Source organism: Eulemur rufifrons, chromosome 2 (assembly GCF_041146395.1).
Source record: "Eulemur rufifrons isolate Redbay chromosome 2, OSU_ERuf_1, whole genome shotgun sequence".
NCBI lineage: Eukaryota > Metazoa > Chordata > Mammalia > Primates > Lemuridae > Eulemur > Eulemur rufifrons.
This window is the reverse complement of record NC_090984.1, coordinates 13,219,131-13,239,530: the sequence shown is the minus strand read 5'-3', so window position 1 is coordinate 13,239,530 and position 20,400 is coordinate 13,219,131. Positions and strand designations below refer to the sequence as shown.

At 50.7% G+C, this 20,400-nt stretch overlaps 1 protein-coding gene across 1 annotated transcript in view; it reads left to right on the top strand.

Annotated features, from left to right (window-relative positions):
* The window catches only part of FBN3 (fibrillin 3), an 85,869-nt gene that overhangs the window by 51,418 nt on the left and 14,051 nt on the right, over window positions 1-20,400 (top strand). The window contains exons 37-53 of the mRNA XM_069491413.1: window positions 7-129; window positions 1,529-1,651; window positions 1,882-2,043; window positions 2,998-3,066; window positions 4,535-4,660; window positions 8,666-8,791; window positions 9,183-9,332; window positions 11,494-11,565; window positions 13,924-14,049; window positions 14,328-14,453; window positions 14,866-14,991; window positions 15,333-15,449; window positions 17,322-17,450; window positions 17,959-18,078; window positions 18,978-19,103; window positions 19,993-20,145; window positions 20,285-20,350. Coding sequence (XP_069347514.1) covers window positions 7-129; window positions 1,529-1,651; window positions 1,882-2,043; window positions 2,998-3,066; window positions 4,535-4,660; window positions 8,666-8,791; window positions 9,183-9,332; window positions 11,494-11,565; window positions 13,924-14,049; window positions 14,328-14,453; window positions 14,866-14,991; window positions 15,333-15,449; window positions 17,322-17,450; window positions 17,959-18,078; window positions 18,978-19,103; window positions 19,993-20,145; window positions 20,285-20,350 — 2,040 coding nt within the window. The remainder of the gene's footprint in view (window positions 1-6; window positions 130-1,528; window positions 1,652-1,881; window positions 2,044-2,997; window positions 3,067-4,534; window positions 4,661-8,665; window positions 8,792-9,182; window positions 9,333-11,493; window positions 11,566-13,923; window positions 14,050-14,327; window positions 14,454-14,865; window positions 14,992-15,332; window positions 15,450-17,321; window positions 17,451-17,958; window positions 18,079-18,977; window positions 19,104-19,992; window positions 20,146-20,284; window positions 20,351-20,400) is intronic.

Genomic DNA, 20,400 nt, shown 5'->3' with positions numbered 1-20,400 from the left:
CCGCAGATGTGGACGAGTGTGCTCTCGGGAGCCTCTGTGCGTTCGGGAGCTGCGAGAACCTGCCCGGAATGTTCCGCTGCGTCTGTGACGGTGGCTACGAGCTGGATCGCGGTGGTGGCAACTGCACAGGTGTGGGGTCAGCCAGCATCAGGAGTTGGGCGGCGGGGGGACAGAGCCCACCCCCTTCCTGTCCTCAGATTTCTTCTCAAATGCCCTCCCATGGGGGGCCTTGTCTGACCGTCCATCTAAAACACCCCCGTCGCTCCCTATGCCTGGTCCTCTATTGAGTAAATGCAGGGAATGGGTGAGGTGCCCCTGCACCCCAGCTGCGGAAAGCCTCTCCCACCGGAGTGTGTGCGCTTTAAAATGGGCAGATGGTAAATACTTTCGGCTTTGCACACTGCGGGGTCTCTGTCACAATGACTGAACTCTGCCATTGTAGCTCCAAAGCAGCCACAGATGATATGTAAATGAGAAAGCATGGCCCTGTGTGCCAATAAAACTTTATTGACACAAACTACCAGTGGGCCGGATTTGGCCCACAGGTTGGAGTTTTTCAACCCCTGGTTTTTTTGTTTTTCTTTTTGAGACAGAGTCTCACTCTGTTGCCCAGGCTAGAGTGCCGTGGGGTCAGCCTAGCTCACAGCAACCTCAAACTCCTGGGCTCAAGCGATCCTCATGCCTCAGCCTCCCAAGTAGCTGAGACTACAGGCATGTGCCACCATGCCCAGCTAATTTTTTCTGTATATATTTTTAGTTGCCCATATAATTTCTTTCTATTTTTGGTAGAGACGTGGTCTCTCTCCTGCTCAGGCTGGTCTCGAACTCCTAAGCTCAAATGATCCACCCACTTCGGCCTCCCAGAGTGCTAGGATGACAGGCATGAGCCACCGCACCCGGCCACAACCCCTGGTTTGAAAGTGTTTTCTAAATATGGGCTTCGGGGCCAGAAGTGATGGTTCACACCTGTAATCCCAGCACTTTGGGAGGCTGACTCAAGAGGATAGCTTGAGGCCAGGAGTTTGAGACCAGCCTGGGCAGCCTAGCAAGACCCCATCTGTAAAAAAAAAAAGAAAAGAAAAATTAGCCAGACATGGTGGTGGTATGTGCCTATAGTGCCAGCTACTTGGGAGGCTGAGGCAGGAGGATCACTTGAACCCAGGAGTTGGAGGCTGCAGTGAGCTATGATTGCACCACTGCACTCCAGGCTGGGCGACAGAGCGAGACCATGTCTCTTAAATAAATAAATGAACAAATAAATAAATAATTAAGGGAAGTCAGGGCAGGTAGTGTTTTAAAGGAGCAAAACTGTGCCAAGTAGGACAGAGCTGGTGGGAGGAGGGATACAGTGCAATGGGACAGGGCAGACTGGAGGCTCCTGTCCTCTGAGATTTCTTCCCAGGGAAGGACACTGCCTTGTCGTCCCACAGTCTGGTGCCCAAGAGTGGCCCCAGGGTGAGGTCTGCTTCTCGGGAGGAAGAGGGGCCGAGGGGGGCTCCCTGCTAAAGACGGTGTGTCCTCCCCACAGATGTCAACGAGTGCGCAGACCCGGTGAACTGTATCAACGGCCTTTGTGTCAACGTCCCTGGCAGCTACCTCTGCAGCTGCCCCCAGGACTTCGAACTGAACCCCAGCGGGGTGGGCTGCGTGGGTGAGTCCACGCTTGGCTCCGGCTGGGGGGCTCTGGAGTCAGCCGAGTTGGGCAGGTTGTGGTCTGGGTCACCCCGATGTCAACCTGTTCCAATCTACCCACTCTTGACAAACAGGACATATGCTGGTCCTCAGTCACTTGTCGGGACCCAGCCTGACACACGCTCCCGCGCACACGTACGAAGAATTCTCCTTCCCCGACTTGCCAACCTTCCCTTTCTGCCTGTTCAGACACCCGGGTTGGGAACTGTTTCCTGGACACGCACAACCGAGGGGATGGTGGCATTTTCTGCAGTGCCGAGATCGGAGCTGGCGTCACCCGAGCCTCCTGCTGTTGCTCCCTGGGCCGGGCCTGGGGCAACCCCTGCGAGCTGTGCCCGACGGGCAACACCAGTGAGTCCCTGCAGGGGAGACGGGCATGGTGACCTGAGCCACAGAGACCCGGGCACTTAGGGTGTCAGCTCTGCTAAGGGAGGACCTTAGGTGACAGGGGAACAGAGCACCAGGGAGGGAGAGGGGCTTGTCCTGGCTCACACAGCGTACTCTCTGGCAGTTCTCTGAGGTTGCTTTCTGCAAATTCTTTTCTGTTTGTATTCAGTTGGTCACTTAGTCAGTCAACAAACATTGAGAGCTCCTCTGTGCATTGTGCTAGGGCTGGGGATGCAGAGAAGGATGAGCCACAGCCACTGCACACACCGTGCCTCACCCTTGAACCAACAGTTTTAGGGCTGTGAGAGTCGATCTGTCCTAAGGGTTTGTTTGAGGCATAGCCATGGCTCCAGAGGAAACTGTGGAGCAGAAGGGGATAAGAGAAGGCTTCCCAGGGGCGGAGGCTTGAGTGAGGTTTTGAAGGATGAGTAGGAGTTTTCCCAGCGGTAGGGGGAAGGGTGGCAATGCTGCAGGAACAGTATGTGCAAAGGCCTCAGCTGTGAAACAGGGGGGTACCCATCCACCTAGTCAGGTGTGTGCATGTGTGAACGTTCAGGGTCTTCCTTTCATGCGGGAAACTTGCAGTCACATAAGGGTCCGGTTTGGGTCAGAAGGAATCATCCTTCCTTCTCCCCTCACCCCAAGCCATGACCCTTCTGCTCACATGTTGAATGTGAACCCACACTTGCGCGCGCGCGCACACACACACACACACACACACACGCACACACTCTGCATCCCCAGGCAGCCCCCGGACTGGCCCAAGAGGCCAAAGAGATAAGGAGGTGTAGCTGGTACAATAGAGGGATGGGGCCCACCCTGGAGCGCTTTTCAGGGGACGTCCCCTCCTCCATTCCCTAAGCTTTGCTCAGGGTTCCTGCCCCAAAGCCCCTCACAGGAGCCTGTTTCTCCTTGCAGCCGAGTACAGAACCCTGTGTCCGGGTGGCGAGGGTTTCCGGCCCAACCCTGTCACTGTCATTCTGGAAGGTGAGTGTCTGGGGACCATCCATCCCTCTGCCCACCTAGGGGCTGACTTCTCCCATCCCTGCCTCGCTACAGTGCAGAGTTGAGCAGCTCTGGGTGGGGAGGGGGCACATCCTCCCGCCTGCAGACTGGGCAGCAGGACCAAACTGCGCTTTTAGTTTGCGCTGAATTTTTTATCTATTCCTTCATCCATTTCTTCCTCTTGTTGGTTTATTGATCCCTCCTCCCATCCATCCATCCATCCCTGCCCCATTCACCCATGCACCTGTCTATCCACCCATCCTTCTAACCCTCCTCCATCTACCCATCTTTCCTTCTCCCATCTTTCTATCCATACATCCCCCATCCCCCACCATCACATTTACTCATCTACCCATCCATCCATGTATTCCTACTCACCTGTCCATCTACCTACCCATCCATCCACTAATGCATCTTGTCATTTATTGAGCCACTTTCTTATTCATCCATCCACTACTTTTAATATCCATCTACCCACTCACCCACCCTTCCACCTACTCATGCACCTATCCTTCCATCCAGACACCCACCCACCCATCCATCCACCCATCCATCCACTCATCCACCCATCCGTGCATCTATCCATCCACCTACCCATCCATCCACCCATCCATCCACCCATCCATCCACCTATCCATCCATCCAGACACCCACCCACCCATCCATCCACCCATCCATCCACTCATCCACCCATCCATGCATCTATCCATCCACCTACCCATCCATCCACCCATCCATCCACCCATCCATCCACCTATCCATCCATCCAGACACCCACCCATCCACCCATCCATCCATCTATCCACCCAGCTACCCATCTATCCAATCATCCATCTACCCATCCACCCATCCATCCATCCACCCACCTACTCATCCATCAAATCATCCATCCATCCACCGACCCATCTAGCCACTCATCCACCCATCCACCCACCCATCCATCCACCCACCTACCCGTCCATCCAATCATCCATCCGCCCATCCACCCATCCATCCATCCACCGATCCACCCACCCATCCATCCACCCACCTACCCGTCCATCCAATCATCCATCCACCCATCCACCCATCCATCCATCCACCGATCCATCCACCCATCTACCCATCCATCCATCTACCCATCCATCCATCCATCCATCCATCCTCCCATCCATTGTATCCATAGAGAGTGATGGAGGTTGGAGAAGACATTCCATCCAGAAGAAACTATATGGTGGGTGGAAGGATGAACTAACAGATGAAAGGAAAAGAGTTGAATTTAGGATAACATTAACTCAAGAGAGTCTGGGTCCAGCTCCTTCAAGACAGACCCTCCAAATGTCCAACAGCCATGGGATAGCTCCTGGGGATCCTTGAGGGAGCCCTGGGGAGCCCAGGGCAGGGTGTAGGTGTCCCCCAAGTCCCCTGCAAGGATTTAGCTTCCAAGCATGGCTTCCTCACTTCCTGACAGACATTGATGAATGCCAGGAACTGCCAGGGTTGTGTCAGGGGGGCGACTGCGTCAACACCTTCGGCAGCTTCCAGTGTGAGTGCCCAGCTGGCTACCACCTCAGTGAGGACACCCGCATCTGTGAGGGTGAGCACGGACTCTGCCCAGACTGGAAGGGTCTCTCTCCTCTCCATTGTCTAACCTCTGCCCTCTGCCCTCCACCCAGTTAGAAGTGACCTGGCTTTGCAACCATGTCCTTTCTTTCATGAGCAAAAGCTGACCACGTCCCAGAGCGAAGAGTGAGAAGGAAAAGACAGGAGAAGAAACAGCCTCTCCTTCCCTTCAAGCTGCACTTCAGCTGTCTCCTGCTGGTCTTGTTTGAATATAATAGTAATGACCAACAGCTAACTGGTGTCTAGGACCGTGTGCCACCACTGTGCTGAGCCTCATCATTCATCATTCAGTCACCACAACACTTGCCCCATGAGGGATGTGTTCCTATCATGATCCCATTTTTCAGATGTGGAAACTAAGGCTCACTAAAATTAAGTGACTTGTCCAGAAGCACCAGCTAGCAAGTGGTGGAGACAAGGCTCTGAGGCCGGCCATTCTGATCCTTGAATCTGAGCTCCTTTAATGCAATATCCCAAGTTTATTTATTCATTCCTGCACTTGTTCATCCATCCATCCATCCATCTGTCCATCCTTTGTCTTCCCTGCAGCCGGTACTACCTGAGCACTCACAGCAGCCAGACAGTAAACTCATATTACACTGAGCAATATGTTTAGAAAATCAAGGAAATGGTGAAGGAAGAGAGAGATCTAAGATCTAAATATCAGTTTTCTTGGCTGGGTGCAGTGGTTCATGCCTGTAATCCTAGCACTCTGGGAGGCTGAGGTGGGAGGATCACTTGAGGTCAGGAGTTTGACACCAGCCTGAGCAAGAGCGAGACCCCATCTCTACTGAAAATAGAAAAAATTAGGCAGGCGTGGTGGCACTTGCCTGTAGTCCCAGCTACTCAGGAGGCTGAGGCAGGAGGATCGCTTGAGCCCAGGAGTTTGAGGTTGCTGTGAGCTAAGCTTACACCACTGCACTCTAGGCCCGGCAACAGAGTGAGACTCTGTTTCAAAAATAGATAGATAAATAAATAAATATAAATTTTCTTTGTACATGGAGATGGGAGCTGTCAAACCAAAATGAGGACCCAAAATGCTTGAATAGGCTGGGTGCTGTGGCTCATGCCTGTAATCCCAGAACTTTGGAAGGCCAAGGTGGGAGGATTGCTTGAGTTCAAGGAGTTCAAGACCAGCCTGGCCAACATAGTGAGACCCCCGTCTCTACAAAAAGGAAAAAAAAAATTCAAAATGCTTGAATAATATCTCATCCCTTTCTGTCTCCTCCAACCCTTAGAAATTTCTTTGGGTTTAGTAACTCTTCTTTTCCTAAAAAGTGTAAAGTTAGGTTGTTGACTTGGGATCTTTCTTATTTTTTAATGAAAGCATTTATAGCTATACATTTCCCTCTGAGTACTGCTTTTACTGCATCCCATAGCTTTGGTATGTTGTGTTGTTGTTTTCATTCATCTCAAAATATTTTTTAATTTCCTGTGTGACTTCTTCCTTGACCAATTGGTCAAAATGTGTTGTTTAATTTCCATGTGCTTTTCCAGTTCTCTTTCTGTTATTGATTTTCAGTTTTATTCCATTGTGGTTGGAGAAGGTTCTTTGTATGATTTTAACATTTTAAAATTTATTGAGACTTATTTTATGGCCCAATATATGGTCTATTCTGGAGAATTTTCCATGTGCACTTGAGAAAATGTGTTGCTGAGTTGCATGTTCTAGAGATGTCTGTAAGGTCTGGTTGGCTCATAGTGTTGTTCAAGTCCTCTGTGTTCTTAGTGATCTTTAGTCTAGTTATTCTATCCATTATTGAAAGTGGGGTATTGAATTTTTCAACTATTATTATAGAGCTGTCTGTTTTCCCCTTCTTTTTTATTAGTTTTTGCATCATATATTTTGGGGCTCTGTTGTTAGGTGCATATATGTGCATATTTGTTATACCTTTTTGATGAATGATTATTTCATCAACATATAATGTCTTTTGTGTCTTACAGTAGTTTTGGACTTAGAGTCTGTTTTATCTGATATAGCAACACCAGCTCTCTTTTGGTTACTATTTGCTTGGAATATCTTTTTCTATCCTTTCACGTTCAACTTATTTGTGTCTTTGGATCTCAACTGAGTCTCTTATAAACAGCACATCATTGGATCATGTTTTTATTTTTTATCCATTCTGTCAATCTCTGTCCTAATTAATTTACATAATTATTGATAAAGAAGAACTTACTTCAAATATTTTACTATTTGTTTTCAATATGTGTTACATCTTTTTTGTTTCTCCATTCCTCCATTATTGCATTCTTTTTTTATCAATTGATTTTTTTTCTAGTGGACCTACTTGATTCTCCTCTTGTTTCTTTTTCTGTATTTCTTTTAGCTTTTTTTTTTTTTTTAGTTGTTACCCTTGGATTACAATTAACATCTTAACTTTACAACAATCAATTTTGAGTTAATACCAAGTTAGTTTCAGTAATACACAAAAGCTCTACTTCTTGACAGCTCCACTCTTCCCCTTTATATTGTTATTGTCACAAATTGCATCTTTATACATTGTGTACTCATTAACCTATACTAATAATAATCATTTTGTGTATTCATCCTTTAAATCATACAGGAACAAAAGTAGGAGTTACTATCCAAAAATGCAATACTCCTGGCTTTTATATTTACCTATATAGCCACCTCTATCATTGTTTTCTATTTTTGTCTTTTTTGTTTTATTTTATTTTTATTTATTAGTTTTTTTCCTCTCTATTTTTTTTTTAGATAGCTTTGAGTTACTGTCTAGTGTCTTTTCATTTCATTTGGAAGACATAAACTCCCTCCGTTTTTGTTTATCTGGGATGATCTTAAATTCTCCTTCATTTCCAAAGGGTAGTTTTGCCAAATACAGAATTCTTGGTTGACAGGTTTTTTCTGTTGGCACTTTAAATGTCATCCCACTGTTTTCTGGCTTCCGTGGTCTCTGAAGAGAAACTGGCTGTTAATCTTACTGAGGCTCTTTTTGTTGTGATGTGTTGCTTTTCTGTTACTACTTTTAAGATTCTCGTGGCTGCTGTAGGTCTGTGGTGTGGGGAGTGGTGGGCAGTCACTGGAAGATGCCACGGCTCTCTCTTACCGTAGTACAGCAGCTTCTTGCTTCATAAATCTTTCCCTGGTTGTTGTAAGTTTTTGACTGGATTCCAGAGTTCTGCAAAAGTTGATTTTGTCAGTTTTTGCCAGATCAGTAGTTTCTTTTGGGGAGGAATGGAGCTATGGAGTTCCCTAGTCTGCTATCTTTGGTGACGCCACTCCTGGCATGCTAATATTCTGCCACCTGTTTTTGCGCACTAGCTGAGAAAACTAATTTACATTTTTTTTAAGTGGTTGAAAGGAGATCAGAAGAAAAATAACAGTTTGTGACCCATGAAAACTATATGCAATTCAAATTTCAGGGTCCATAAATAAAATTTTCTTGGAGCACAGCCAATACCACAGTTCATTTACATACTGTCTGTGGCTGCTGTCACGGTACAAGAGTAGATTGAATAATTATGACAGACACGGCAGTTTGGCTCACAGAACCGACATAATCTGGCCCTTTACAGAAAGTTTGTTGTCTCTAGACTAGAGTGTTGATCAGGTTGAGAATCAGCTTTTTTTCCCCAAAGAATACATTTTTTTGGGGGGGGGGAGACTCTGTCTTAAAAAAAAAAAAGAAAAAAAAAGAATACTTTTTATATAGGGCTCTTGCTTCCGATCACATCACGTTAGGAGGACATGGTTGCTCCTTTCTTAGTGATAATACATTGAATCATGGGCCTAGGTCATTTTTTTTCTGATAGAAGTAATATATAGTAAACTTTTTTTCCCACTTAATGCCATATTGTATCTTTCCATATCACCAAGATGTCTGTGCATTTTAAGCTGATTTTGAAGCCAAACTCAAGCCCCTGGTGAAATGTCTCCAATGGGCCTCCGGTGGGAAGTTATCCAGACAATTCCTGGACACTGCCTACCTGTCCCCTTCCAACCCTTCCTCCCCTGTAGATATCGATGAATGTTCCACACGCTCGGGCATCTGTGGCCCTGGCACCTGCTACAACACCCTGGGGAACTACACTTGTGTCTGCCCTGCGGAGTACCTGCAAGTCAACGGTGGCAACAACTGCATGGGTAGGAAGTGTGATGACCCAGGGAACTGGCAGGTACAGAAGTCACACGTGGGTTTGGGAGAGAGTGCTGGGAGTCTCCAAGCCTTGGAAGAGTATAGAGAGGTGTGCTTGGGGGAGGAAAGAGAGAGAGAAAGCGTATTTGAATTGCTGATATGTGGCAGTGAGCAAGGCCGCAGGACTCAGGAGCCCAGGACTGCCATGAACAGTTGCCCAGGTGGTGCACTGCCCAAAAAAATGCCAAAAAATGAATAGCACCCCCAAGTGTGTTGTGGGGGGAGACATCAAGCCAGTAATTTTCAAATGGATCCATGAATGAGGTCCCATATGTTTGGCTTTCTCTTCCTCTGTTAGGCAGCCTTTACTCACAATCTTCTCCCTAACTCCAACTGCAGATTTGAGGAAGAGTGTCTGCTTTCGGCAGTATAACGGCACATGTCAAAATGAGCTGGCATTCAATGTGACCCGGAAGATGTGCTGTTGCTCCTACAACATCGGCCAGGCCTGGAATAGACCCTGTGAGGCCTGCCCCACCCCCGCTAGCCGTGAGTTCTTCCCAGCCTGGGCCCTCCCTAGCATGATGGAGGCACAGTACACTGAGGGCTCCTATACTAGCCTGCCATGTTCTGATGACAGCTGGAGAGTGAAAGTTACATGCCCATGTATGGAAAGCGATCCTTTAGTGTGGACAAGGCAATGGCAACTTTTCTTCTATTTTGCAGATTTTGAGAATTCAGGACGGACCAGTAGGGCTTTCATTGGTGGGGAAAATCCCTCAAAGACTCACAGGACCAGCTGGAGGTGGGGGGAAGGAGGGGGTCAGTGAATGTCCAGCGACAGGGAGGAAAGCACAGCTGGTTAGGGGAACCAGGGACCCCCCCGCCACCGCCGGGCTGAGGAAGGGGCAGATTCAGGGAAGCTCTGAGGAAGACTGGAACCCTGGTGAGAACATCAGTCAAGCTGGGGGAGGCTGTTCCAGGCAAGGGAATAGCAGAAGTGAAGGCCTGGAGGCAGGACCGAGCAGGACATGTTGACAGCTGGGATGACACCTGTTGGCATGATCTAGCAGCCAGGAGTGCAGAGCCATGAGAAGGGGGCCACCAGGGATTTACAGCCATGTTTGTTTCCTAGGGCTGCTGTAACTAATTATTGCTAACGAGGTAGCTTTAAAGACCAGAAATCTGGCTAGGTGCAGTGGCTCACGCCTGTAATCCCAGCACTTTGGGAGACTGAGGTGGGTGGATCACTTGAGCCTGGGAGTTCAAGACCAGCCTGGACATCATAGCAAGATCCTGTCTCTAACAAAAAATGGAAAAAATGAGCCAGGCATTGGGGTGCGTGTCTGTAGTCCCAGCTAATCGGGAGGCTGAGATGGGAGGATCAGTGAGCCCAGGAGTATGAAGTTGCAGTGAGCTATGATCCTGTCCCTGAACTCCAGCCTGGGCCACAAAGTGAGGGTCTGTCTCTTTAAAAACACACACACACACACACACACACACACACACTCACACAAAACAGAAATTAATCCTTCCTTGCCTCTTTGTAGCTTCTAGTGGCTCCGGGTGTCCTCTGGCCTGCCTTGGCTCGTATCCACGTTACTTCCATCTCTGCCTTTGTCCTCACTTTTGGCTTCTTCTCCCAGCGTCTCTGTGTCCTCTTGTCTTCTTACCAGGACACCGGTCAATGGCTTTAGGCCCCCCCTCCTCTGGGCCAACCTCATCTTGACATGATTACATCTGCAGAGACCCTGTGTCCAAATGAGGTGGCATTCAGAGGTTCCAAGTGGACGTGAACTTTTGGGCGGGGCACGTTGTTCAACCCAGTGCACAGTCTGCCAGGGAGGGGTCTGCAGGCGGACGCTTCCGATCATGGGGTTGTCAGGACAGACCGGATGTCGCCCACGAGTTCCAGGCTGGGACTCAGGTGTCTGCCCTCTCTCGTGCCTTGAATCCGAGATGTGGGTGGAATATGTCGAGGCGGAAGTCCACGCCGGCAAAGGGCTGGTGTGGACCAAGGCAGGGACCTGGGGAGAGGTGGCAGAGGTGACGCAGACCAAACACCTGCTCATGTCTGTTAGGTGGGTCCAGGGACACCTGCCCAGTCTGGGAATCATGCCAGGCAGGTGACATCTGGAGCAGAATGTCATTGGAGAGTGTATTGCTCAGGAAGCCCAAGGGTGACAACATCCACTGCCCAGGGCCCACGTGGCCGGTCAGAGGGTCAGATGGCGGCCCCCATTGGCTGCCCAGAGTCTGCAGGCTTGAAGGGGGCTTCACCAGGGGAGGCAAGGGGGAGAGGGGCCTCCCAGGCAGCCGGAATGGCGCGTGCAAAGGTGCGGCGGCACGACGGAACAGGTCACCTGCAGACACACAAGCACGTGGGGGCAGCGGGAGCTCAGGGGCCACTGTTGGAAGGAAGGTGGGGGCAGGCGGCAAGGTCTGGGGTCTGACTGAAGGGTCTGCATCTCCTGGTGAGGGCAGTGGGCGTGGCTGGTGGCGTCCAGGCGGAGAAGAGATAGCAGAGGTCCCGTCTGTGTGTTGGAAAGTCACACTGCACAGGCAAGTGGCAGCTTTTACCCCAGCAACGATCAAAGTGGAAGGAGGGAGATGGCCGAGGGACCCGGCAGAGGCGGCTGGGTGAGGGCTGGGCTCCAGGGATGAGGAGGTGTCCCCTCGGGGTGACCCAGCCCTGGTGTCCTTTGCCCAGCCGACTACCAGGACTTGTGCGGAAACCAGGCGCCGGGCTTCGTCACTGACATCCACACGGGCAAGCCCCTCGGTGAGTGTCCGCCACCCGCCACCCGGGTCCCGCTTGCCTCCCCTCACCCCCCACACCTCCAGCTCCCCGGGAATCCTGCCCCCAAAACATGTCCTTTCTTTACAAACAGTGAGGGTATTTTTATTAAATTGCTATTCATTTTTTTAAATGATGGTGAAATAGACATGACATAAAATTTACCATTTTAACCATTTTGAAGTGCACAAGTTCCACGGTATTAAGCGCATGCACATGGCTGTGCTCCCATCGCCACCCCCCATCTCCAGAACGTTCTCATCTTCCCACACTGACGCTCTGTCCCCATGAAACGCTCACTCCCCGCCCCTCCCCAGCCCCTGGCACCCACCGTCCTACTTCCTGTCTCTGTGGATCTGACGACTCTCGGGACCTCCTGTGAGTGGAGTCACACAGGATTTGTCCTTCTGTGACTGTCTTATTTCACTGAGGATAATGTCCCCAAGATGCATCTGTATTGTAACAGGTGTCAGAGCGCTCCCTGTTTAAGTTAAGGTTTCGGGCCGGGTGCGGTGGCTCACACCTGTAATCCCAGCACTTTGGGAGGCCGAGGCGGGTGGATCGCTTGAGGCCAGGAGTTCGAGACCAGCCTGGGCAACATAGCAAGACCTCACCTCTAAAAAAAGGAAAATAAAAAAATTAGCTGAGCGTGGTGGTGCGAACCTGTAGTCCCAGCTACTCAGGAGGCTGAGGCAGGGAGATCAGTTGAGCCCAGGAGTTCCAGGCTGCAGTGAGCTATGATGGAGCCACTGCACTCCAGCCTGGGTGACAGAGTAAGACCCTGTCTCACAATAAATAAATAAATAAATAAAACCCCACATGGTTTTGTACAATTTAACACCTGCATGCCAAATTCCAACTGTGCAGTGTTTAATTGATAAACCCATTTTCAGTTGTTTTAATCCCACCGATGTATTCTTTTTTTTTTTTTTTTTTTTTTTTTGAGACAGAGTCTCACTCTGTTGCCCAGGCTAGAGTGAGTGCCGTGGCATCAGCCTAGCTCACAGCAACCTCAGACTCCTGGGCTCAAGCGATCCTACTGCCTCAGCCTCCCGAGTAGCTGGGACTACAGGCATGCACCACCATGCCCGGCTAATTTTTTCTATATATATTTTTAGCTGTCCATATAATTTCTTTCTGTTTTTAGTAGAGATGGGGTCTCGCTCTTGCTCAGGCTGGTCTTGAACTCCTGAGCTCAAACGATCCGCCCACCTCGGCCTCCCAGAGTGCTAGGATTACAGGCGTGAGCCACCGCGCCTGGCCTCCACCGATGTATTCTTATTTCAAAAAAATCAGAACCAAGCAGGTGAAACTCACCTCCCAGTCGCCACCTCTAATCTGTCCCGTTTCCCTTCTCAAGAGGTTTCTATGCTTTATGCCTGTAATATTTCTTTTATTTATTTTTTTCTTTTTTAAAAGACCAAATCACTTATAAATACACCTGGAATCTTTCTTTCTGGTTTTTTCTTCATGTGTTACACACAATTACCACCCCTGCAAACATATGGCATTGTTTTCTGAGAGTTTTACATAAATTATGTGATACCCAACATATTCATCTGAAACTTGCTTCTTTTGCCCAAAACATGTCTGGAAGAACTAGCTAGGTTACGGTTTGCAGCGTGGCCTCTCCTTTTGCCTTACCTTGGAGTATTCCGTGGCGTGGATGCATCCCAGGTTGTAGGCAAGGCCCCCACCGGCGGACACTTAGGTTATGTGTGTGTGTGTGTGTGTGTGTGTGTGTACACATAGCTACTAATATATAACAGCTCTGTTGAGATATAATTCACATACCATATGCTTCAGCCATTCCAAGTGCCCGACTCGGTGGTTTTTAGTATATTCACAGAGTTGCGCAACCATCACCTCAGTGTGAGGTCAGAACGTCTTGATCATTCCCAAAGAAACCCTGTCCCTATGAGCAATCACAGCCTCCCCCCTACCCCGCCTGGCCCCTAGCAACCAGTAATCAACTGTCCGTTCCTATGGATTGGCCGTTTCCTGTGCACGGAGTCATACAGTATTTGTTTTTTTGTGTGTCTGGTTTCTTCCACTTAGTGGAACGTATTCAGGGTTCATTTGTGTGGTAGCACACATCGGGGCTTCATGCCTTTATTTTATTTCTGAAGAATGCACCGTGGTATGGACACTATCTATTTTGCTATGCGTTCATCAATCGATGTTTCGAGTTTCTTGCTAGATACCATCTTATACAGCAGGATTTTTGAAGTGTGTGGCCACAACATCATCTCCCAGACTGCAGGGCTGATGAGTCCCTCAGTTCAGGGTCCCCGGAAGTCCCCCGGGGGCTGGGCTGCCCCTGACGGCTTGTGCCCTCCCCAGACATCGACGAGTGCGGAGAGATTCCCGCCATCTGTGCCAACGGCGTCTGCATCAACCAGATCGGGAGCTTCCGCTGCGAATGCCCGACGGGCTTCGACTACAACAGCGCCCTGCTGGCCTGCAAAGGTGCCACCTCTCCCCTTCGTCCCCAGCCCCGGGGTCTGGGTGGGATGCTGGCCCCCCCCCTCCACACACACACTGTGTGATCTAGGTGAGTCACTTAAACTGTGTGAGCCTCAGTTTCCCCATCTGTGTAAGGGGGCTGTCACCTTTCCGAAGGGCCTTCATCTCACAGAAGCACCTTCACTCCAGTTCTGGCTGCTTCCAGACCTGGTCCGAAGCAGGGGTCCGCTGTCGAGGTGGGCTTCTCCTTCAGCCCCACCTCGTTGGCTGTGTTTGCCCAGACGTGGACGAGTGTGGCAGCGGGGAGAGCCCCTGCCGGCGGAACGCCGACTGCATCAACATCCCTGGTAGCTACCGCTGCGAGTGTGCCCTAGGGTACAAGCTGTCGCCAGGCGGGGCTTGCGTGGGTGAGCAGGGGCCCTGAGGGGGCGGCAGGGGAAACTCCAGCAGGGCAGGAGCAGGGAGGAGGAGGAGCCGGGCTCTGTCACCCACTGTGACCTGGGTAGGACATGGCTCTGCCTCTGTCGGGGTCACTCTCTTGTCTGGACTAGTAGAGGCTGGGGCGGGGGGTGCACAGAGAGCACCTGTTAACAGGACGGTTATGGGCCAGCTGCAGTGGCTCACGCCTGTAATCTCAGCATTTTGGGAGGCCGAGGCAGGAGGATCACTTGAGCCCAGGAGTTTGAGACCAGCCTGGGCAACATAGCAAGACCCTGTCTGTACAAAAAAAATTTAAAGATTAGCCAGTCATGGTGGCGGCGTGGGAGGACCCAGGCAAACCCTGTGGGGTGGGGAACACCACGCTACCTGCACCCCCAGGACGGAACGAGTGTCGGGAGATCCCAAATGTCTGTAGCCACGGTGACTGCGTGGACACGGAGGGCAGCTACATGTGCCTATGTCACCGTGGCTTCCAGGCCTCAGCGGACCAGACTCTGTGCACAGGTGAGGGCCCCTCCTCTCAGGCCAGGCTGCCTGGGGCCTGCACCTCCCCTGGGGGAGTGGAGTTGGGAATGGTGCTTGCGTCCATTCTGGTTCACAGACAGACCCGGGTTTGAGTCCTGACAAATGACTTGGGTAAATGACTTATCTGCCCCCATGCCTCAGTTTCCCCATCTGTACAATGGGTGTGGTCAATAGTACCAGGGTTACTTCCCAGCCCTCACCCGCAGGGGTCACTACACAGCCATCGGGGCAGGGCTGGGTGCAGGGAAGGCAGCGTCACCCCCCACCCCAATGCCCTGGGGGGGTGAGATGAGCCAGGCTCTCGGGCTGTGTCCTGGCAGATGTCAATGAATGTGACCAGAAACCATGTGGAAACGGGACCTGCAAGAACATCGTCGGCTCCTACAACTGCCTCTGCTTCCCAGGCTTTGCGGCAACACACGACGGGGATTGCATGGGTGAGCTGGCTGGGGTTGGCGGGCAGGCCTCGATGTTCCCCACTGAAAAGTGGGTCTGTGAGCTAAGGGCACCCCTCGGAAATAAAAGATCTCGACCCAGGGACCCCTTTGGAAGATAATCTCAAATGTTGGGATTTCCTTTGAAAATGAGTCAACCATAGTTCTCCACACTCCTTCAGTGACCAGGTGTGTGGTCACTGAGGACTTTTGGGGGGCTCTTGCCAGAGCTGAGGCTAAAGTTGATGGGAGGCAGATGGACGGGCCGGGAAGGGAGGTGAGAGTGAGACCTGGGTGGTGTGGCACTAGCCAGTTTAGTGCACCGTCCGAACAGCATGGACTCCCAGGTCAGACAGTGTGAGTTCAAACCCCAGCTTTGCCACCTACCAGCTGTGTGGCCCTAGACAAGTCATTTAACTCTCTGTGCCTCAGTTTCCTCATCTGTAAAAGGGAGATTAATAGTAGTAACCTACTAGACCAAGTATCAGACCAAGTGGACTTCTCAGCAAGGAATAGCGATAGAGAGAGGTGTTATATATTGAACAAGGGATCAATTATTCTTAGAGAAGACATAATCAAAACGCATATGCAGCCTGAGCAAGAGCAAGACCCCATCTCTATAAAAAATAGAAAAATTAGCCAGGTGTGGTGGCGCGCACCTGTAGTCCCAGCTGCTCGGGAGGCTGAGGCAGGAGGATCGCTTGAGCCCAGGAGTTTGAGGTTGCTGTGAGCTATGATGCTGCCACTGCACTCTAGCCCAGGTGACAGTGCAAGATCCTGTCTTAAAAAAGAAATGCATATACATCTAGCAACAGAGCTTCAAAACATAGGAGGTCGTAATTGACAGAACTGAAAAAGAAATAGATGAATCCACAGTTATAGTTGGTGACTTCAATATGCCTCCTTCAGTAATAAGCAGAACAAGTAGACAGCAAATCAGTAAGGATGTAGAAGACTTGAACTGCCTTGGATTGTTACTTATAGAACATTCTAGAGCACACATTCTTCTCAAGTGCACAGGGACATTTGCCAAGGAAGATCATATTTTGGGCCATATAACAAATCTTAACAAATTTAAAAGAATTGAAGTCACACAAAGTAGGTTCTCAGAATGTAAGGGAATGGATGTAGAAATCAATCACAGAAAGATGCCCAAAAAGTTTCCAAATAATTAGGAATTAACACACTCTTTTTTTTTTTTTTTTTTTTGAAACAGAGTCTCGCTCTGTTGCCTGGGCTAGAGTGAGTGCCGTGGCGTCAGCCTAGCTCACAGCAACCTCAAACTCCTGGGCTCAAGCAATCCTTCTGCCTCAGCCTCCCGAGTAGCTGGGACTACAGGCATGCACCACCATGCCCGGCTAATTTTTTCTGTATATTTTTAGTTGGCCAGATAATTTCTTTCTATTTTTAGTAGAGATGGGGTCTCGCTCTCGCTCAGGCTGGTCTCGAACTCCTGAGCTCAAAGGATCCGCCCGCCTCGGCCTCCCAAGTGCTAGGATTACATGCGTGAGCCACCGCACCCGGCCAGGAATTAACACACTCTTAAATAACCCATAGATCAAAGACAAAATCATAAGGGAAATTAGAAAATATTTTGAAGTAAATTAAAATGAAAGCACAACATATCAAAATGTGTGGGGTGCAGCTAAGGGAACACTTAGAGGCAAATTCATAGCATTAAATGGTTATATTAGACAATATCAGTACAAACATCATAGAATAGTTGGAAGGTTAATATGCAAAGTCTGGTACACAAGTGCTCAATAAATTGAAGCCAGTGCCATCAACTCAACTTAGTTGTGTACAGAAGTGCAAGGGAGGCTTAGTCCACTCAAGCTTTGTGGGTGACCCCACCTGCCCATCTCCCTTCTGCAGACATTGATGAGTGTACTACTCTGGCGGGGCAGGTGTGCCGATTTGGCCAGTGTGTCAACACAGCTGGCTTCTTCCACTGCCTCTGCAAGGATGGCTTCGAGCTCACAGCCGATGGAAAGAACTGTGCAGGTGAGTCTTCCCATGGTGCTAGTCTCATGTGTCCCTGCTCCATGGGTACATGCAATTGTTACTACTGAGTGAACATGGTTCCATTTAATACCCATGCATTTATGTTAAGGTATTAAAAAAAATCCAGCACATCACTTCCTCATTGTCATGGGGTTTGTGGTTTAAGGTGAAGCTGTCTTGAGAATGTTTTCCAAAGTAAGGAATAGTAGAGGTGCTAAATGGATACCTCAGAAACCAGGAGAGGAATCTGCATGTAGCACCAGATTAGGAATCTTCCCTCTTGAATACCATCTGGCTCTACTTATAACCCCACCAGGGCTAAATTATCCTTCCCCCGACATCCTTTCTGTCCTGAGTCTCAGCTCCTCTCCTGGAGCCAGGATTGCCATGGAGAGAGCTCGTCCCAGGGCCCTCGGCCATCACGCAGTGACTGCAGGTGTAGTCCCAATCGCAAGTAAGCCTCCCACCTCCTGGCTGGCACTGGGACCCCCCTTCTTCCTCTCCACAGACACCAACGAGTGTCTCAGCCTTGCGGGAACCTGTCTGCCAGGCACCTGCCAGAACCTCGAGGGATCCTTCCGCTGCATCTGCCCCCCTGGTTTCCAGGTGCAGAGTGACCACTGCATCGGTGAGCGTGGAGCTCCACCTCCCAGCCCTGGGGCCTCTGGCTTCTGTCTCCCCGTCTGTAAAATGGTAACACCAGCTGGAGTTGTGGTGAGGGTGGACTTAACACAGCTTCACACACTGTTATCATCCCTGTGATCGTTTCTGGACTTCCTGCTCAGGGCTTTCTCTCTGGGGCCCACAACCTTCCTTGTGAATCCTCCAAAATGGGCATGGATGTAGGGTCTTGCTGTACCTCAGAGCATCCAAATATAGAACTCCTCACTCACCTAGTGGTGGTCAAGGGCTGGGCTGGCCTGAACTCCCCTGGTGTAGTCACCCATGCGAGTGACTTTGTACAATGCAGACTGACCTGGGCCAGTCTGCCCTGATCCACTCTGGTCCATTCATCCACTTGGGCTAGGCTTGTTCATTGCGATCTAACCTGGACAGTCTGGCCTGAGCAGATGGGCTAGCCTTGTTCATCATGGTCTAACCTGGACCAGTCTGGCCTGACCACCTCTAGTCCAGTCTTTCATTTGGGCTAGCCTTGTATAATCTGGGCTAACCTTGACCATTCTGGTCTGGCCTCTTCTGGTCTATTCTATCTGAGCTAGCCTGGCACACGTGAGCTAACTCCATCCAGCAAAGGCTAAATGTTTCCAGTCTCTGTTAGCTTTGTACGGTTTTAGTTTCTAACTTGAACTTTGCCTGACCATGACCCTTACTCTGGAGACACCTTCTGGGAGGACCCCACATACGTGCACCGTGACCACTTCATGCTGTGGCTCACACTGAGCCCTCAGGGCCCCTGCCCCACTTCAGCCCCTGGGCCCTTCCGGGCTGTGTATCCACTTCATCTGCTCCTCTTCACAGCTGAGGTCCCACTTGCGCCCCCTCCATCTCATGTCCCTGCCCCTGCAGACATTGACGAGTGCTCAGAGGAGCCCAGCCTCTGCCTGTTTGGCACCTGTACCAACAGCCCTGGGAGCTTCCAGTGCCTCTGTCCACCTGGCTTTGTCCTCTCTGACAATGGGCACCGTTGCTTTGGTGAGTCTGGGGCCCAGGGAGCACACGGGGATTGGGGTGGGAGGTGGGGGTGGGGAAGGGTCAGATCCCCCAGAAAAGAGGGCTGTGGCTTCTTGTATGTGTCCAGGAGCTCTGACACGCCAGAAGTGTTTCTCTGAGTTAGTGGGGCTAGTCACTTCCTCAGAGACCTAATCTGGTCTACTCTGGGTTAGCCCGGGTCCCCTTGATTTAAGTTGTCTTGTATTGGCCACAGCCATCCTCGCTGGGCTAGTTTCGTCCAGTCTGAGCTAGCCTAGACCACTCTGAGCTGGCTTCATCTCACCTGGGCTAGCCTTGTCCAATGTGGGCTAGCCTCACCCAACTTGAGCCAGCCTGTTCTTTCATGGGTTAGGGGCAACAAGGGTGAGAATAGAGTCCACATTCAATTCAACCAGTATTTGCTGTTCTGGGGAGGGGGCAGTGACAAGCCAACCCCCTGGTTGCCCATGAGGACTTCTCAGTCTGTTGGGAGTCCCAGGCTGAGGAATGGGGGCTTGGGGTCTGAAGTTCAGGGTCCTCTGGTTCTCTGGAATCAGCCACTTTGCCTCTCCAGGAAGGGCCTTCTGGTCTAAGAGAACCAATGGTGAGTATGGCACAGGGACACCCTATAGCGGTAAAGTGGGATGGGACATTTCTGCAAGTAATTCCTAGCTGTCTAGCTAAAGTCCCAGGGCAAATCCTCATTGGCCCAGAGTGGGTCACATGCCCACCCTCAAGCCAATCACCATGGCCAGGGGCATGGTATGTTCCAATTGGCCACTGGTAGGATAAGCACCACCCATTAACCAGGTCTAGGGTGGGGGCAGGGCAGAGGGGCAGGTGGGCTCTGCTGATGGCTCTAATCAGGGTAACGGAGCCCCCCACCCCACAGACACACGGCAGAGTTTCTGTTTCACCCATTTTGAGGCCGGAAAGTGCTCGGTGCCCAAAGCTTCCAACACCACCAAGACCCGGTGCTGCTGCAGCAAGAGGCCGGGGGAGGGCTGGGGTGACCCCTGTGAGCTGTGTCCTCAGGAGGGCAGCGGTGAGCATCCCACCCCTGCCCAGGTCCCCGCTCATCATATGCTCCCTCCTCCCTTGCTCATTCTCCCCTCGCCCTTCCCTGCACACACGTGGGAGTCCTGGGGGCTGACTCTGACTTCCCTCCCCCTCTCCGTGTCCAGCTACCTTTCAGGAGCTCTGCCCCTTTGGCCACGGGGCAGTCCCAGGCCCAGATGACTCTCGAGAAGGTGAGCCCCTCAGTCCTGTCTCTGCTCTCCCAGGGTCCCCCAGTCCCAGG